The sequence below is a fragment of the Macrotis lagotis genome, chromosome 1, assembly GCF_037893015.1.
Source record: "Macrotis lagotis isolate mMagLag1 chromosome 1, bilby.v1.9.chrom.fasta, whole genome shotgun sequence".
In the NCBI taxonomy this organism is placed as follows: domain Eukaryota; kingdom Metazoa; phylum Chordata; class Mammalia; order Peramelemorphia; family Peramelidae; genus Macrotis; species Macrotis lagotis.
In genome coordinates this window covers 844,100,955-844,115,853 of record NC_133658.1, presented here as the reverse complement: position 1 = coordinate 844,115,853, position 14,899 = coordinate 844,100,955, and the positions used below count along the sequence as shown (strand labels likewise).

The window sequence follows — 14,899 nt, the reverse complement described above, 5'->3', positions numbered from 1 at the left end:
GTTGATTATCTCCTGACTACATACTGGTTTGTACAGTTGTTTGCATATTGCCTACCCCCATTAGATTAACTTTTTTTTAAGGTATTTTGCAAGGCAAATGTGGTTAAGTGGCTTGCTGAAGGCCACAGGGCTAGATAATCATTAAGTGTCTGAGGCCACATTTGAACTCAGGTACTCCTGACTCCAGGGCCAGTGCTCTATCCACTGCACCACCTAGCCACCCTGATTGTGAATTTAAGAACAGACTGTCTTCTTGCCTTTTTATGAATTCCTAGTTTCTGATATAGTGTTTAAAAATTAAATAATTTATCATATGTGTACTAGTTGAACTTTATGTTTTCATCATTCTTGAAAACATCTGACATCACTGAAAAACATGTTAAAAAGCATGGGAATGAGCATACAGCCTTGCTTCACTCATAGAAAGCTATCCATTATATCAATTAAAAAAAAACAGCAATCAACACATTAAAAAATCTGATGCAATGTTCCACATTCATGGACCCCAACTTTTCAAGTGAGGGGGAGTTTCTAGATCTTCTTTTAGGTCAAGCTTATAATAATATAATTTTGAAGCATTGTTTCCATTGTTTTGTGGTTGTACTTTCCATTTACATTGCTGTAGTCATTGTGTATGTTATTTTCCTAGCTCTGTTTACTTCAGTTTACACCATTTCCTGAAAGTCCTTTCATATTCTCTCTATTCATCATGCTTGCCATTTTTTTTGCAAGGCAAATGGGATTAAGTGGCTTGCCCAAGGCCACACAGCTAGGTAATTATTAAGTGTCTGAGACCGGATTTGAACCCGGGTACTCCTGACTCCAAGGCCAGTGTTCGATCCACTGCGCCACCTAGCTGCCCCCATGCTTGCCATTTCTTGAAGCAAAATAATATCCCATTTTATTCATGTACAATATATTTAGGCATTCCCAAACAATGAACAGCGAACATTTGTTTTCAGTTCCTTATGATCACCAAAAAAATGCTATAATAGTTTTTCTGTCAATGACTTCCTTCCTTACATTTTTAACTTTCTCTTTTCTATAGCTTCACATTGTCTTCCTGATCCCTTAATGTCCATGTTCCCCACAAGCCTATGACCTCTATCCTATTTTTTACTTCTCTTGAAAATTCCATTTATTCTCAAGTCTTTAGTTATCATGTTATTGCTTATTGTTTCTCCACGTTGACTTTTTAAAAACATTTAGTCTTGGTATAATACTCTTTTCAAAAAAAATTGAGTTCCCTATGCATAACCCTCATTTTTCTTTCTTATGAGAATTCATTTTCAGAATTTCATTCAAGAGTTATGCATCCCATTGAGCTAACTTTCTCACATATGTGTTTTAGGTCAGAGGATCCTACCTCTCCTTTGAACCCTTCAAAATTCACTCACCTAAAACCTATGGTATCAGTTTATGCCCATTTTTCCGTTCTATTAAATTCTAAATTGGAGTCATCAGGTATCCCTAAACTTCTCACCATTTCCATTTCAGGAACAAAATTTTGCTTCCTGGTCCTAATAAAGTCCAAAATAATAGTTCCCATTGCTGCTTATTGACTTTAGAAGTATGAGACTATCATTATGATAGGCCAAGAACTTAGCAGATATTTTGCTTTTGGCAGAAAACTTCAGCAGATTTAGAGTCAAAGACTTCAATTCTAAAACCTGGCTGTTATGCCATCTATTATCTAAAACTATTTCCTCACTGTTAAAATGGCTTGGGCTAGATAATCCCTTAGGTCCTTTCAAAATCTAAATTCATGATCCTAATAAGTTGTCAGATAATGGAAATCCTCCATTATCATTAGGTCATCCCTCCAAGCCATGTACATAAGTTTCAGAAGATGGCACACTGCCTTGCAGTTAATATAGTTACTGTTTGTTGAAATGAATTTCCCATTTTGTTCATCTTCTGGCCAGATTCCTACATGCCTTTCCACTCTCCCCCATCCTTATTTTCTAGGTTTCAAGGTACTTTTTAAATTGGTTTTTTTTGAAGTTTCCCCCAATCTCAATTCCCTCCAGTGCCTCCCGGCCCGCACTGGACCCCCCCCCCCCCCAAGGCAGTCTGGTCATCTTTAATTTCAATATACTTCTTAACACATCCTCTAATTCTGACAAGACTTTCTTCTGGCCACTTCCTAGAACTATCTCTGAATTTCTCTAAACTATGACTAACTATGGCCTATGGACCACATGCAGCTTGCTGCCTGTTTTTGCATGACCCAAGACATAGTTTTATTGTTCTTTACATGGAAATACCATTCTTAACTTGCTGATTGTTCAAAAATAGGTGTCAGGCTTGATTTGACTCTTGTTCCAGTTTGCCAGCTATTATTTGAAACCCTTCCATTTTGTTCATCTATCCATGCTTTTCATTCCTTAAGTACCCTATTCAAATTCTACATTGGGAAGTCTTCCCTAATAACCCCCTCCTTTCTCCCAGACTTGGGTATACTTATGGGCAACTGGGTGGTTGTAAATGATTCAAAGAGTCTTTATTGAGTTCTGAATACAAGGTCAATCTCAGGCTGAGTTAAAGAATAATACACAAACAATACATTCAACAATTAAGTACCCAATATGTGCTTTGCAAGGCACTGTGCTTGACACTCAAGGGATAAGAATGAATACAGGGTCCTTGAATTCAAAAAGTTCTATAGCAGAAAAGTCATGTATGGCCAGGATAATAGTTCACACCCTATTTTAAATGATAAATTTCAATACATTTATTAATGAACAAGCAACCCAAATATGGAAATTTCCATATAAAACTAAAGTTTTTAGTACCTGTATTTTGATTAAAAAACTTAACTAAGAAAAAATGAAAATATATTTTCTTCTGAATGTTCTTATAAAGCTTGTCTTTTAGTCAGTGTTCTTATTCTGACTTCCTTTTGCATATTTATCTCTAATTCCTCACATTCTTCTTTAAAATACAATATGGCCTAGTGGAATCAACCTGAGTCAAAATTTGCTGCTGACCATATATATATATACTGCCAATGTGATCCTGGGCAAGTATGTCACTTAACCTCAGTGGCATTAAGACTATAAGTTACAGAGAAGGTATTCATGTGCATTGGTAGAGGAAGTTTTCAAATTCAGGAATTTTCCCTACCAGTGAAATCCCAGGTCTACTTCCTATCCTCATAATATGCTCATGAAAAAGAGATACAGAAATAGTGACTGAGGTTTTAAACCCTGCCCAGGGTTCCCCAGACAATATATTTCAAAGGCAGGGCTTCCTATCAGAGGCCAGTTCTCTTATTTTCTATACCATGGTATTTTTCATCTTTAAATGTTAACTTATGCAGCTATTCCTAAATGAGATATTCCTAGTGTTTCAAGCTGCACATATCTATAACACTTTGTGGTACAGCCCTGTGAAGTAGGGTAGTGCAAGTGTTATTATCTAGATTTAAAGCTTATGATTCAAAAAATTTAGTGAAACAGCAATTGATCATGCAGCTAGTTAAGGATGAGAGTCCAAACTCCAAGTCTGGTAGCATGGGGTAAATGTGTCACAAAAAGGACAAAAAACTATATTTAAGACTTCAACTGAAAGAAACCTGGTCATATTTGTATCAGGTCTTGAAGAGTAGGTAAATACATTCCTGGTAAAAGGGATGGTATGTGCAGTCTTAGAGCAAAGAAAATGTTAGGCATACCCAAGCAAAGCAAGTCACCCATTGTAGTTGTGGTTTATGTTTAAGTGAAGATGAACGATGAAGATAAGCCTAGGAAGGTAGGTTGGGCACAAATCATGGAAGAGTTGTTAATAACAGGTTGTTTAGACTTTAAACAGCAGATAATGGAGAGCTATGAATTACTTTCAAGAGGGCCAGTTTGACAGCATTAGTTTTATCCTTTAGGAAAATTATTTTGACAGCTATGCAGATGGAATAGCAAAGGGAGATGTAGAAAGATCAGTTAGGAGGCTGAGATCTCAGACTAGGTGAACTGTGATAAATGCCTTATCAGTAAGAAAGACAGACCTTGGGCTTTGGGAAAATAATAAGATAAAGATAAAACTAATAATAAATAATAAAATAAATGATACATAATATAATATCTAAATGATGAATGAAATAAATAATAAAAATAACAATTAAAAAAGCAATAGCAAAAAAAAATAAATAAAAGGGCTCAAGGGGCACACCCTCAGGATCCAGAGAAAAATGTGGCATCTATAGAAACAAGGAAATTATAAGCAGGTCTGGAACATGAAGTTTAGTTTTGACAATATTCACTTTTAGGTGGGAAAGTATAAAAAAATTGGAGGGAGATTATCCAATGCTGCAAAGGTCAAAAGGGAAAAAGGAGAAGGGATTATTAGATTTGACTATAAGACAGTCATCTGAGACCATGGAAACATGTTTTAAGTATAGTACTGAAGACAGAAGACAAGGTTTCAGAGCATCAAAAATTGTGCTGAGAAAGTCTGGTATGGGCTAGTCTCTCTAGGAGCTTGACAGGGAAGACAGAACACTAGCTAGAGAGGGTAGCACAGTCCAGGAAGTTTTTGTTTTTTAGGATAAGAAGATTAAGGATCAGAAAAGGGAGACTATGTTTGTATAGGAAGGCAGACAGAGAAGAGGTTTAATAGTTGAATCAAAGTCTTAGAGAACAGGGCAGAACACCGAATTTAAGGTACAGGTAGAGGGATTTAGCAAGGAAATTTTATCAAGTCCCTATGAAACAGATAAAAAGATGCCTAAGGAAGTTCCTCCTAAATCCAATATCCAAACTTTGAAACAATTCCTTTCTCTTTATCCAAGACCCCTATCTAGGTGGTGCAATGGAACACTGGTCTTGTAATCAGGAGGATGGGAATCCAGCCTCAGACACTTAGCATTTACTAGCTGGGTGATCTTGGGCAAGTCACTTAACCCTGCCTCACATCCAGGGTCATCTCCAGTTGTCCTGATTCGTATCTGGCCACTGGATCCAGATGCCTCCAAGGGAGAACGTCAGGTTGGTGACTTAGGCACCCCACATGCAAATCCAATTCATATGCTTGTCATGGAATAACCTCCCTGATGTTGTGACCTTATTTGAAAATAAAGAAGAAACATCATTAGACCCCTGTCCAGGAGGACAAGAAAACCCTGCTTCCCTTAAAGCAAGCACACACAGTCCATGGAAACATATAAGGCCTTTACTGCTGACAAGCAGGGTAAAACAAATGGAAAGGTACAGAGTAAAGATGTTTCCAGACTCAGAGAAATGCCATCCCTGGGTGTCAGTGATGGAGGGGTCACAAGGACTGCCAAGAACTAATAATTCCCTCTTTTGTCTTCTAACCCTTCTGAGGATCAGGCAGTCTTCTTTCTCTGCTCAGTCATCTCTGGTTCTAGCCCCTTATTCTATTTCCTTTAGAACTTGAAAGGTATCCCTGGTGCACTCTACCACTGCCTGGATACCTCTTGTGAGGAATAGTAGGTCCCTGGTATGATGACATAAGGGCATTTTGTAGGCCACAGCTGAGGTGAGACTGACACAGGATGGCTCCAGAAAGCCCCTATGTTGCCCAAGTCACACTATACACTTTTCTGATGTGTCAGAAAGGCTTATATTTGAGCTTTCCATTCCAAGAAGGCAAGTGAACAGTAATCCTCTAACTTCCTGGGTCTGGAGTCCTGGGCTGGTCAGTCATGGAGCTTGATGGAGATCCAGTTGTCTCTGCCAGTGCTGCAGTGGCCTCATAATCTGCAATGCGACGCTGTACCAAGGCAGGCATCTGCTGTACGTAGGCAGCCATTAGGCGGTGATTGGAGTGGACCAGCTTCCCAGCACAACTGTCCAAGCAGGCCTCCTAGGAAGGAGGGAGAAGGTTGGCATCAGTCTCCCCTCCTCCCCAAGAACGAACACCCTCCCCTTCCACACGTAACAGCTTCTCTCCTCAGTCTGGAGGCACAATCCCGAGAGAACATTTCTTACACACCTCTTCTGCACCCAGGGTTCGATGGTGCAAGTTGGGCACGCAGCGTTGGAAGCAGAGCTCTGTCATCCGGTTGTACACCAATAAGAAGTCTCGCAGCTGGGGGCAAAGAGAATAATTCAGATTAAGAGGGACGATGAGGTCCTTGGGGAGGGATCCTCCAGGGAAGATGCTTAAGTAACTGGAACTCCAAGGGACCTTAACTCTCTGTCTTTTATAAGAAAAACAGGCTCCGAGGGGACCCAGAAGTGCCCCGCCTCCTGGTCTCTCAGAGCTCCGAGGGGATGAGCGGCCTGCCAGGGAGGGCTCAACAACCCGGGCAAGAGCCCGAATCTTTGGCCTCCAACCCCAGAGCTCTACTTAACTCATCGATAAAGATCCGTCTGAGCGAGGCTGTGCAGGGGCAGAAGGGAGCAGGCGCAGTGGGGCGGGGCTGGGCGCCTCCTCCCCCACCCGGGCCGAGGCGCGGGAGCCCCCAGCCCGGAGGATTGGGAATCCTCGCCCTCCGGGCACTCCGGCCAGTCCCGGGCCGCCCAGGCCTCTCCGCCTCAACCTCGGCCTCCACCATCCCGGGGCTAGGGGCGCCCCGCAGGGCGCATGCTCCGCAATCGGCCTCCCAGCCCGACCTCCCTTAACGCGCCGGGTCTCTGCCCTCCCTTTCTCCCAAACGCGACTCCCCAGGCCCCGGTGGCCCGCGGGGTGGGGGCGAGGGAATCACGGAGCCCAAGGCACCGGCCCGCCGCCCGACTCACGTTTCTCAGCTGCTGCTGCTGAGCCTCCATGGCGCCTCGAGGCGCAGGCCCTTGCGCGTCACTTCCGGAACCGCACGCAGGCCGAATCCACCTACGGCGCCACGCGGCGTGTCCCGGCTCCTGGCGTCACTTCCGCCCTGGCGGCGGGCAACGCGGCTGCCTTCATTTGCCCGGCCGTGAGCGTCACTTCCGCCGTGTCCCTGACCTGCTGCGAGGAGCGCGAAGGGAACCGGAGCCCGAGGTCCCAGGACGGCCCCGGGCCCGGCGCCCCGAGGGCAGGGCGGGGACGGGCGAGGCCCCCGGAAGCCGGGAGAGAGCAAAGGAAGTGGAGGGAGCGTGGCCCAGCCAGAGGTGAGGAGGCTGGGCCACACACCTGAGCCCCGGGGGGAGGGGGAAGGAGGGGAGGAGGGGGGCTTGCACCTGAGTGCAGGGAGGGCAGGGAGCCTCGGGCTGCGCCCACCCGAGCCCGGGGGCCGGGAAGGCACAGGGGAGCCAGCTGCAGCTCAGGGCTCAAGGGGGAGGAGGGGCGCCCACCTGAGACAGGTGGGGGAGGAGGGGCGCCCACCTGAGACAGGTGGGGGAGGAGGGGCGCCCACCTGAGACAGGTGGGGGAGGAGGGGCGCCCACCTGAGACAGGTGGGGGAGGAGGGGCATCCAGTTTAGCCAAGGGGGCGGCAGAATCCAGGGCAGAATGCTTCTGAAGGGGGCCTGCAAGGTACACCTGGTCGGTGGGAAGCACAGTATGTCGTCTGAGAACAGATGTCCTCAGCCTAACTTTTGCCTCCCCAGCCATGACTGACGGGATCCTGGGGAAAGCGGCCACCATGGAGATCCCCATCCACGGCAATGGTGAGGCTGGCCGGCTTCCTGAAGATGACGGGCTCGAGCAGGTGGGTGCCAGTTTGCTTCACGCACCCCAGTCTTCTCAGTACTCCTGGGCCGAGGAACCACGTCTCCATCTCCTTACCCGAGAACCCCTAAACTTCTGCTCTTTCTCTACATTACTCATTCTATTTTGCATTAATACTCTCCCCACTCTTGAATTCCCTGGGTGTACCCTACCATGCCTTGAGCACCCTAAGCCTTTCATTCATGACCGTATCATCCCTGGATTCCCCACCATGCTCTAATACTCCTTTGAATACTCAAACTCCTAACCCATTCTCTGATCTCTCTCAAACCTGGACTTTTAACTATATCCCGGGCTTATGGTTTTTTACCTTCCAATTCCTCCCATTTCTGCCAAAGTTATTCCAAACTAAATTACTTTTCTATTCCTGGAATTCTCTAAACTTCCCTTATGAGTTCTCCATTTCTCATTTCCCTCTCTCTTCTTAATTGTCCCCCTTCTCCATTCCCACCTGATCTGTCACAGGACCTGCAGCAGGTGATGGTGTCTGGACCAAATCTCAATGAGACGAGCATTGTGTCAGGAGGCTATGGGGGCTCAGCTGATGGTCTTATCCCCACAGGTATAAGGCAGAGGGTAAAGACCTGAGAAATAAGTGGATAGAGGGAGAAAAGAGGGAATAGAGATGGAAATGGTTATCATGCAGATCACAGAATTTTATCCTTCAGGGCCTGGCCGTCAGCAGCCCCACAGTGCAGCCCCCACCGGCCCTGGTGATGAGGTGGCCAGGGGCATTGCTGGGGAGAAGTTTGACATTGTCAAGAAGTGGGGCATCAACACCTACAAGGTGGGGCTTGTGTCCCCTCAGCCCCCTGTCCCATGGGTCCTCCCAGATCCTCTGTCCTATTAATGCCTTACTTCCTCCCCTGAATCCCATCCTGCCCCATCCCTGCCCTTGCTTATCAAGGGGCTCATAGTCACTAAGCTCAGGGTGGGGGGAGGGCAGGTATTTCCATTTTCTGGGTGGCTTTTGGCTCTGGGAGGGCCCTCTGACTACCTGGGACCTGGGGCCCGCTCAGTGTACGAAGCAGCTGCTGTCTGAGCGATTTGGCCGGGGATCACGCACCGTGGACCTAGAGTTGGAGCTGCAGATCGAGCTGCTGCGGGACACAAAGCGCAAGTATGAGAGTATTCTTCAGTTGGGCCGGGCACTCACTGCTCACCTTTATAGCTTGCTGCAGACTCAGCATGCCTTGGGTGATGCCTTCGCTGACCTCAGCCAGAAGTCCCCTGAGCTCCAGGTGGGTGTGCTACCTCCTGTCCACTTTGAGGGCAACAAAGGACCAGGGGCAGGCTGTGACCGCTGGGCCCCTATGTTCATCCAACCCACAGGAGGAATTTGGTTATAATGCAGAGACACAGAAGTTGCTGTGTAAGAATGGGGAGACCTTGTTGGGGGCTGTCAACTTCTTTGTGTCCAGCATCAACACCCTGGTCACCAAAACCATGGAGGACACTCTTATGACTGTCAAGCAGTATGAGGCTGCCAGGTAGGAATGTACAAGTCAGAAAGCTGGAGTGGGGAGTGAGTAGGGGCTCTGGGTCAGGCCTTAATCCCCATGTTTTCTTTATACATGACTCTCCCTACCCTCAGATTGGAGTATGATGCATATCGCACAGACTTGGAGGAACTGAGCTTGGGTCCACGGGATGCCGGTACCCTGGGCCGACTTGAAAGTGCCCAGGCCACATTCCAGACACATCGTGAGAAGTATGAGAAACTTCGTGGGGACGTGGCTATCAAGCTCAAATTTCTGGAGGAGAACAAGGTGCTAAACCATCCCCCTCACCCCTACCCCCTAACTCCTCTCAATGTTTTTCTCTTCCCACCTCCTCCCGACTGACCCCCATCCATGCCCCCAGATCAAGGTGATGCACAAACAACTGCTGCTTTTCCACAATGCTGTGTCCGCTTACTTCGCTGGGAACCAGCAGCAACTTGAACAGACCCTGCAGCAGTTCAACATCAAGCTTCGGCCCCCAGGCTCTGAGAAACCCTCCTGGCTGGAGGAGCAGTGAGATGGCTTGGCCTGGCCCTCCACTCCCAAGAAGCACTCCTGGCTACAGGAGCAGTGAGGCCTGCCCCCTTGGATTGGCCCTTGTCCCCAAGAAATCCTCTTAGCTGGAGGAACAGTGAATCTCCTCCCTAGGAGGGGCTGAGGGGAGTGGGAATAAGTGCTCTCCTCTCCAACAAGCCCACTTAGGGGAGCAGAGAGTTGCCTTTTTTTGGTAGGGAAGAAATTGGGACAGGGAAAGCAAGAATGTACACTCCCCCTTTCCCCTCATCCTTCCTTGCCCAGGATCTCCCTCCCAGGACCTTAGCTTCTTGTGGGTGGTAAATGGAGGCACACTCCAGGAGAGGGACCAGGTAGGGCAACTACTGGGCCAGGTACAGCAGTACTTAGTCCTGATGCCTAAGGCCCTGCTCCTCTGTCAGCTAGTTTGGCCTCACCTTCCAGATCTTTTCCCTCTACCCCTCAGCCAATGGTTGTTTTCCCCAAGGGCCCTCTTCCCAACCAATGGCATTATTCCCAGGGCTCTCCCTTCAGCCAATGGCATTGCTCCTGGGTGTTTCCCTTGGCGCATAGCAGGTCTCCTGGGGCCCTACCCTGAGCTGGCATCCCTGGAGGATCCTTTAGCCAATGGCATTGCCCTCAATGTCCTCCCCTTCACTCCCTCCATTACTGTTGGTGGGGGGGAAAGGGGAGGGTCTTAGGACCAAAGGGTAGCAGACTGGGGAGGTATTGGGGCAAGGACTAGGGGTACCGTGCTGTTTATCCCAGCATCTGCCTGTCTCTTTCTGTGCCCTGGAGCCAGGGTGGTATTTCTCCTAATTTAATTGTGGGTGGGACTCTGGGGTGCCTGTCCAGTCTGTAGAAACTGTCACACCAGCCCTAGGGTGGCCTGGGAGCCTGGGACCAGAAATAAACCTTTCATAAAACCTGGCCCGGGCCTGTTTGTTGGGGATAAGGGGTTTGGGAGGATGATGCATAGAGCACAGGCTTTGTGATATAAATCTTCATAAATGTAGATTTCTCTAGGTTTGAACCTGAATCCCTTGCACCTACACTCTCTAGGACTCTATCCTTTCACTAATGTAATCACTAGGCATTATGGACCCAGACTTCCTTTGGTTATACTAAAATCCAGGGAGGGATACCTGCTCTCTTCACTGCCACTGTCACTGCTTGTTTCTCCTTGGAAATTGTTGCCTTCAATCCAGCCATGCTTCTCCCCATTCTCTGTTGCCTCTGACACCAGCACAAGAAAAAAAGCCCTTTGGGGCTCCTAAAGGGAAAGTTTGTGACTCCAGGGAAATGACAGATGGGAAAAGTTCACCTAGCAAATGAATCAGTGTAATACACATCCATTGTGGATTAGAGTTCTTAACCTAATTTCCTGCTTCCTGGTGCTTTTCCTTTCTGTTTTTCGTCACTACTCCATCCCAGCCTCCATCTGAATCTTATATGGACACCTGCTGCTTTTCCCTTCTGTTCAGAACTAGGAGGGGGAAAGAGAGTGAAGGAATCGGTTCATAGACAAGAAGTTATATAGACTTGGGGAATACAGTTAATGTCACTGGCATCACACCAGATCACTTGTTTTCTTCAGTCACCCTGGTTTCTTACCAGACTTTGGCAAGTCATCATTCTCTCTCCCAATTTAAAGCAAACAACAATGTTTATTTTTTAATATTCCCTTTCCCATGAGTCAGTAAAATGCCTCGAGCAGTTCCTGGACTGTACTTCAATTGATTATATTTGTGAATACCTTATATGAGTATTATGAATTGCAGTGTCTCCACAAATTTTTACAATTAAGAATTTCAGTTCCTTAAGGTAATAAACATAATTAGGATGATATTTCCTAATGAATTATATATTAAAGAGTCAAGAACTCCTAAACACTTAGAAGTATCTAATCTAGTTTATTGGCTTAAAGATTAGTCATGACCAGTCATTGTGCTGGCACTGGGTAAAGCAAACAACCAGCTGGTCTCAGAAGTAAATACCTGCTTCACTCTGGAGTTTTCTTCTCTCCCTCCCCTCCTCCCCCATTAGCAGTGATCAGACTTATTACAAAGGGACACATGTTTGCCAGTTTATAATGCCAACCTGACCACACCACTGCTGGTACTACAGTTTTGTACACCAAGTTTCAGTCATTCTAGTTTTTTGAACTGTGTACAGATATCCCAACTATATCCCCAGAATTAGATGTGCCCTTGAACAATGAGTGTTAGGCATGAAGGCAGAAATTCATAGAATAGCATTTTAAACTCCAGCTTCTTGCCTAATGCAGATGTCTTGACATCTCGTCCAGCTTTATGTTATCTAAATTATAAAGTACTACCAAGGTTATGAGTTGTGTGAGACATTCAAAAAGTGACTTTCTCATTACTTTTCCACTTAAATACAACCAATGATAAAGAACACAGCAACTCCAAAAGCAACTTGTTTCTTGGTGATTTTATGTTGAGCCCAAATCAGCCTTCTTGTAGTTTCCATCCATTGATCCTAGTTCTGACTAGCACCACGCATGGTCGATCTAATCCTCTCCCATATGACAATCTTTCAAATAAATGTAGATTGCAATGCAACTTGTATTACCTTTAGGCTAAACTACATAATACTTTCAAATAATGCTCATAGTTATTTAAATCTTTGCTACTCTGATTGCCTTGATGGATGTGCTCCTGCTTGGCAATGCCTTTTCTCCAATGTAGTGCCAAGAACTGGACACTCCAGGGAGTGGTATTCTGGCTAGGACATTCCTGATGTTGTAATCACCTAATACAATTTTGGTTTTGGATTTTTTTTTTATATAAAGCAATGTGCTGTTGACATGCAGAGCTTTAAGTTCATTAGAATCTCTATATTTTTATCACAAATTTTTCTAGCCACATCCTTCCCAACTTTGTCCTTGTGCAACTAATTCTCTCAATTTAAATTCTAGACTATATTTATCCCTCTTAAATTTCTTATTGTTAATTTTAGCCTGAAATCTTTTAAAATCCTATCACTTAAACTCAGAATGGAAATTGAAGCATGGTTTGGTTTTTTCTCCTCCACTTATTTTTCTTGCCCCCCCCAACATGACTAATGTAGAAATATATTTTGGATGACTTCATATATATAATGAGTATCATTTCTAGCATTTCAAGGGATGAAAGGAGAGAAAAAAATTTGGAACTCAATTTTTTTTAAACTAAAAAATTAATAATAAAATCCTATCATCCATATTCCTATTCCTCCTAGGTTCCTATTGTGCAAATTTGAAAAGCATGCTAAAATGCAGTTGAAAGAGTGCTGGTCAGGCCCACCTGGGTGTAAATTCAGCCTCTGACTTTTTGACAGTGGGCAAATGACTGTTTCTCTAGACTTCAGTTTTCTCATCTATGAGACGGAAATGGTAGCACTTAATCTCAGAGGGTTATTATGAGAATCATTTGAGTTAACATAAACAATTTTATTACTTGTAATACTCAGATAAAATCGAACAGAATTGAGCCCCAAACAGTATTATGGCATTTCATTATGGTCTTCTATATTTCTTCAAAGGCAGCAGTTCAGTAGTCACAATCAGTATCCTTTGGAGTAGTTCTTCCCAGACCAAATCTGAATCTAATTGGAGGTAACCAAATGTTCTTCATTTTCCTTCAGCCATTTCATTCTTTCATTTGCAATGTTGATACTGTTCTCATTAATAGAAAAGGCAAGCAAAGTAGGATTTGAATAGTTCTGCCTTCTCCATTTATCATCCTTTTATCAATTCATTTATTAATCTTCTAATTGTTTTATGGTATCACCCTTTCTTCTAAATTCCTGTACCCATTTCTACCTTATCTTGGTATAGGGTATAAGATGTTATAATATTTTCCAGTTTTCTGTGTATTTTTGTCAAATAATGAGTTCTTATCCCAAAAGCTAAAGTCTTTGGTTTATCAAACAGATCACTGTAGTTATTTACTACTGTGTGCCTTACCTGTTCCACTGATATACCACTATTTCTTAGCCAGTACCAAATAGTTTGATGATTTCTGTGTTTTAGTAGAGTTTTAGATATGGTATAGCTTGATCACCTTCCTTTGCATTTTTTTCATTAATTCTCTTGATATTTTTGACCTTTTGTTCTTCCAGATAAATTTTGATATTTTTTCCTAGCTCTACAAAATAATTTTTGGTAGTTTGTTATGGCACTGAATAAGTAGATTAATTTAGGTAAAATTGTCATTTTTATTATATCAGCTCAATCTACCCATAAACAATTGATATTTTTTCCAATTGTGTAGATCTGACTTTATTTGTGTTTGTAATTGTTTTTCATATAGTTCCTAGGTTTGTCTTGGCAGATCAATCACCCCAAATTTTATATTGTCTACAATTATTTTAAATTAATTTCTCTTTAAATTTTTTGCTGCTGAACTTGTTAATAATATATAGAAATGCCCATGATTTATATAGATTTATTTTATATTCTGTAATTTTTCCAAAGTTGTTAGTTGTTTCAAGTAATTTTTTTAGTATATTCAGTTCAATTCTTTTAAGTATACCATCATATCATCTGCAAAGAGTGAGTATTTTGTTTCCTCGTTGCCTATTCTAAATCCTTCTATTTCTTTTTCTTCTCTTATTGCTAAAGTTAACCTTTCTAGTACAAAATTAAAGTTGTTTCACTCCTGATCTTATTGGAAATGCTTTTAGCTTATCTCTATTACAAAATGCTTGCTGATAGTTTCAGATAAATACTGCTCATCAATTTAAGGAGACTTCTCTTTATTCCTTTGCTTTCTAATGTTTTTATTAGGAACAGGTGCTATATTTTGTCAAAAACTTTTTCATCCTCTATTTAAATAATGATGATTTCTGTTAGTTTTGTAATTGATACGGTCAATTATATTGATAGTTTTTCTAATATTGAACCAGTCCTACTTTCCTGGTATAAATCCCACCAGGTCTTAGTGTATTATCTTGGTGATAAATTGTTATAATCTCTTTTCTAATGTTTTATTTAAAATTTTTGAAGCAATATTCATTAGAGAAATTAGTCTAAAATTAATTTTCTTTCTCTTTTTTTGACTCTCGTTTAGGTGTCAGTACCATATTTGAAAAAAATAGGCAAAGGAGTCCTCCCAGAATCATTTATCTGACTCCTTTAACTATTTTTCCAAATAGTTTATATAGAACTGGAATTGATTATTCTTTAAATTGTGGTAGAATTCACTTGTAAATTCATCTGACCCTGGAGATTTTTTCTTATGGAGTTCGTAGGTGACTTGTTCAATTTC

The 14,899-nt window shown here is 43.4% G+C and overlaps 2 protein-coding genes across 3 annotated transcripts; one reads left to right on the top strand and one right to left on the bottom strand.

Moving 5' to 3' along the window:
• Positions 1 to 4,545: 4,545 nt before the first annotated feature.
• TIMM10B (translocase of inner mitochondrial membrane 10B) lies at positions 4,546 to 6,766 on the bottom strand. Its single transcript, XM_074217456.1, has 4 exons — positions 6,702 to 6,766; positions 5,953 to 6,048; positions 5,631 to 5,823; positions 4,546 to 5,057 (listed from the first exon to the last, which is right to left on the bottom strand). Exons 1-4 carry the CDS (start codon positions 6,729 to 6,731, stop codon positions 5,029 to 5,031), a joined length of 348 nt encoding a protein of 115 aa, XP_074073557.1. The 5' UTR covers positions 6,732 to 6,766; the 3' UTR covers positions 4,546 to 5,028.
• Positions 6,767 to 6,894: 128 nt separating this feature from the next.
• Positions 6,895 to 10,556, top strand: ARFIP2 (ARF interacting protein 2). Of its 2 annotated transcripts, XM_074217454.1 has the most exons (8): positions 6,895 to 7,052; positions 7,491 to 7,591; positions 8,077 to 8,173; positions 8,280 to 8,398; positions 8,631 to 8,852; positions 8,944 to 9,101; positions 9,206 to 9,380; positions 9,475 to 10,556. In XM_074217454.1, the coding sequence occupies exons 2-8, from the start codon at positions 7,493 to 7,495 to the stop codon at positions 9,628 to 9,630; spliced, it is 1,026 nt and encodes a 341-aa protein (XP_074073555.1). In that variant the 5' UTR covers positions 6,895 to 7,052; positions 7,491 to 7,492; the 3' UTR covers positions 9,631 to 10,556. The 2 variants fall into 2 exon arrangements, with proteins under 2 accessions (XP_074073555.1, XP_074073556.1); XM_074217455.1 differs by lacking the exons at positions 6,895 to 7,052; positions 7,491 to 7,591 and having other exon boundaries at positions 7,615 to 8,173; positions 8,237 to 8,398.
• The last annotated feature ends 4,343 nt before the right edge of the window (positions 10,557 to 14,899 follow it).

What these genes read in the sequence shown, in the direction of transcription:
- ARFIP2 (XM_074217454.1), top strand. Translation starts at nt 7,493, where the DNA reads ATGACTGACGGGATCCTGGGGAAAGCGGCCACCATGGAGATCCCCATC. An exon ending in GGGGCATCAACACCTACAAG is followed by an intron (nt 8,399 to 8,630) that starts GTGGGGCTTGTG and finishes GGGCCCGCTCAG; the next exon opens with TGTACGAAGCAGCTGCTGTC. An exon ending in AAGCAGTATGAGGCTGCCAG is followed by an intron (nt 9,102 to 9,205) that starts GTAGGAATGTAC and finishes CCCTACCCTCAG; the next exon opens with ATTGGAGTATGATGCATATC.
- TIMM10B (XM_074217456.1), bottom strand. Translation starts at nt 6,731, where the DNA reads ATGGAGGCTCAGCAGCAGCAGCTGAGAAAC. An exon ending in GAACCCTGGGTGCAGAAGAG is followed by an intron (nt 5,824 to 5,952) that starts GTGTGTAAGAAA and finishes CCTCCTTCCTAG; the next exon opens with GAGGCCTGCTTGGACAGTTG. An exon ending in CAGGACTCCAGACCCAGGAA is followed by an intron (nt 5,058 to 5,630) that starts GTTAGAGGATTA and finishes TTTTCAAATAAG; the next exon opens with GTCACAACATCAGGGAGGTT.